Here is a 1,006-nt window from a genome sequence, read left to right as displayed (position 1 = left end):
CGTCCTCTGCCAACAGACCGACAGTGCCATCCCCACCCCATTAGCTGCCAGAGGAACGCCCCAGTAAAGCCACCAGCCCGCTCCCTGCTCTGCAGCAGCCAACACCCGCCGCCTCCGGCAGCTCCCGCTGTTTTCATGGCAAGTGCAGGCAGCATCCACCGGAACAGGCTCTGCACCAGGCACCTGCCTTGCTTTGGAGACCCTTCACGCCGCTTCTCGCCCCAAAGCCTCCTCGCACCTCACCTGGTTTGACTCCTTGGTCCTCCCCTTTCCCAGGGCTGCTGTTCCCCTCTGGGCTCTCCAAAGGCTTCTCCTTCTCTTGGATCCCCTCGTCTGCGGAAGGGAACAGGACATGAGAAAGGTTTGATGTGCGAAATGCTCGTCAGGGAACAGCGTCCTTGTCTGGATAGACTTTCCCTTTAAGGGAAAAGTGACCATATTGTTTGTATGTTCAGAGCATTTGAAAAACTTCTAACAGAATCTTCTGCATTTTATCAAGAAAACAGAGTTCTCCCTCTTCCTTGAGACATCTGGAGGAACACATTGCTGGGAACAGAAAAGACTCCCAAAAACGAGCACTTCACAGAATTCACAACCTGGAATTGTTTTGTCAGGAGTTGCTACAGGACCTTGCAACAGGACATGAAGAGAAAGACCCAAGTGAGATGCAAGCGCGGGAGCCTCCTCCCGAGGAAAGCCCGCCCGTGGGGAGCAGCAGCGTGTCGGAGGCTGGCGGGGTGCTTGCCCCGGTGTCCGCACAACTCCAGCTGCAAACCCCAGCGTGAAGCGAGGCCGCTGCCGACTGCCACAGCCCCGCAGGAGAGCCCGGGCTCGGAGGGCGAGCATGAGGACTGCATTCATCCCAGCCAGAGACTCACATTTGGGGGCTCGAGGGGAGGCTCAGCCTTTCTGTTCTCCTCTTGCTTCTCCTCCTGCGGTTTCTCCTTGCTGTCACAGCTCTCGGGGTACTCTTCCCCTTCCACCTTCTCGGCCCTTGCAGGCACCT

General features: G+C 57.5%; 1 protein-coding gene across 1 annotated transcript in view; it reads right to left on the bottom strand.

The window, feature by feature from the left end:
• Positions 1-243: 243 nt before the first annotated feature.
• LOC104464159 (chromodomain-helicase-DNA-binding protein 5-like) overlaps positions 244-1,006 on the bottom strand; it is a gene marked incomplete at both ends in the record, with an annotated part of 4,347 nt that continues 3,584 nt past the window's right edge. The window contains 3 exons of the mRNA XM_010076796.1: positions 244-333; positions 477-546; positions 879-1,004. Coding sequence (XP_010075098.1) covers positions 244-333; positions 477-546; positions 879-1,004 — 286 coding nt within the window. The remainder of the gene's footprint in view (positions 334-476; positions 547-878; positions 1,005-1,006) is intronic.

This window comes from Pterocles gutturalis, unplaced genomic scaffold, assembly GCF_000699245.1.
Source record: "Pterocles gutturalis isolate BGI_N339 unplaced genomic scaffold, ASM69924v1 scaffold4468, whole genome shotgun sequence".
In the NCBI taxonomy this organism is placed as follows: Eukaryota; Metazoa; Chordata; class Aves; order Pterocliformes; family Pteroclidae; genus Pterocles; species Pterocles gutturalis.
This window is presented reverse-complemented; position numbering and strand designations above follow the sequence as displayed.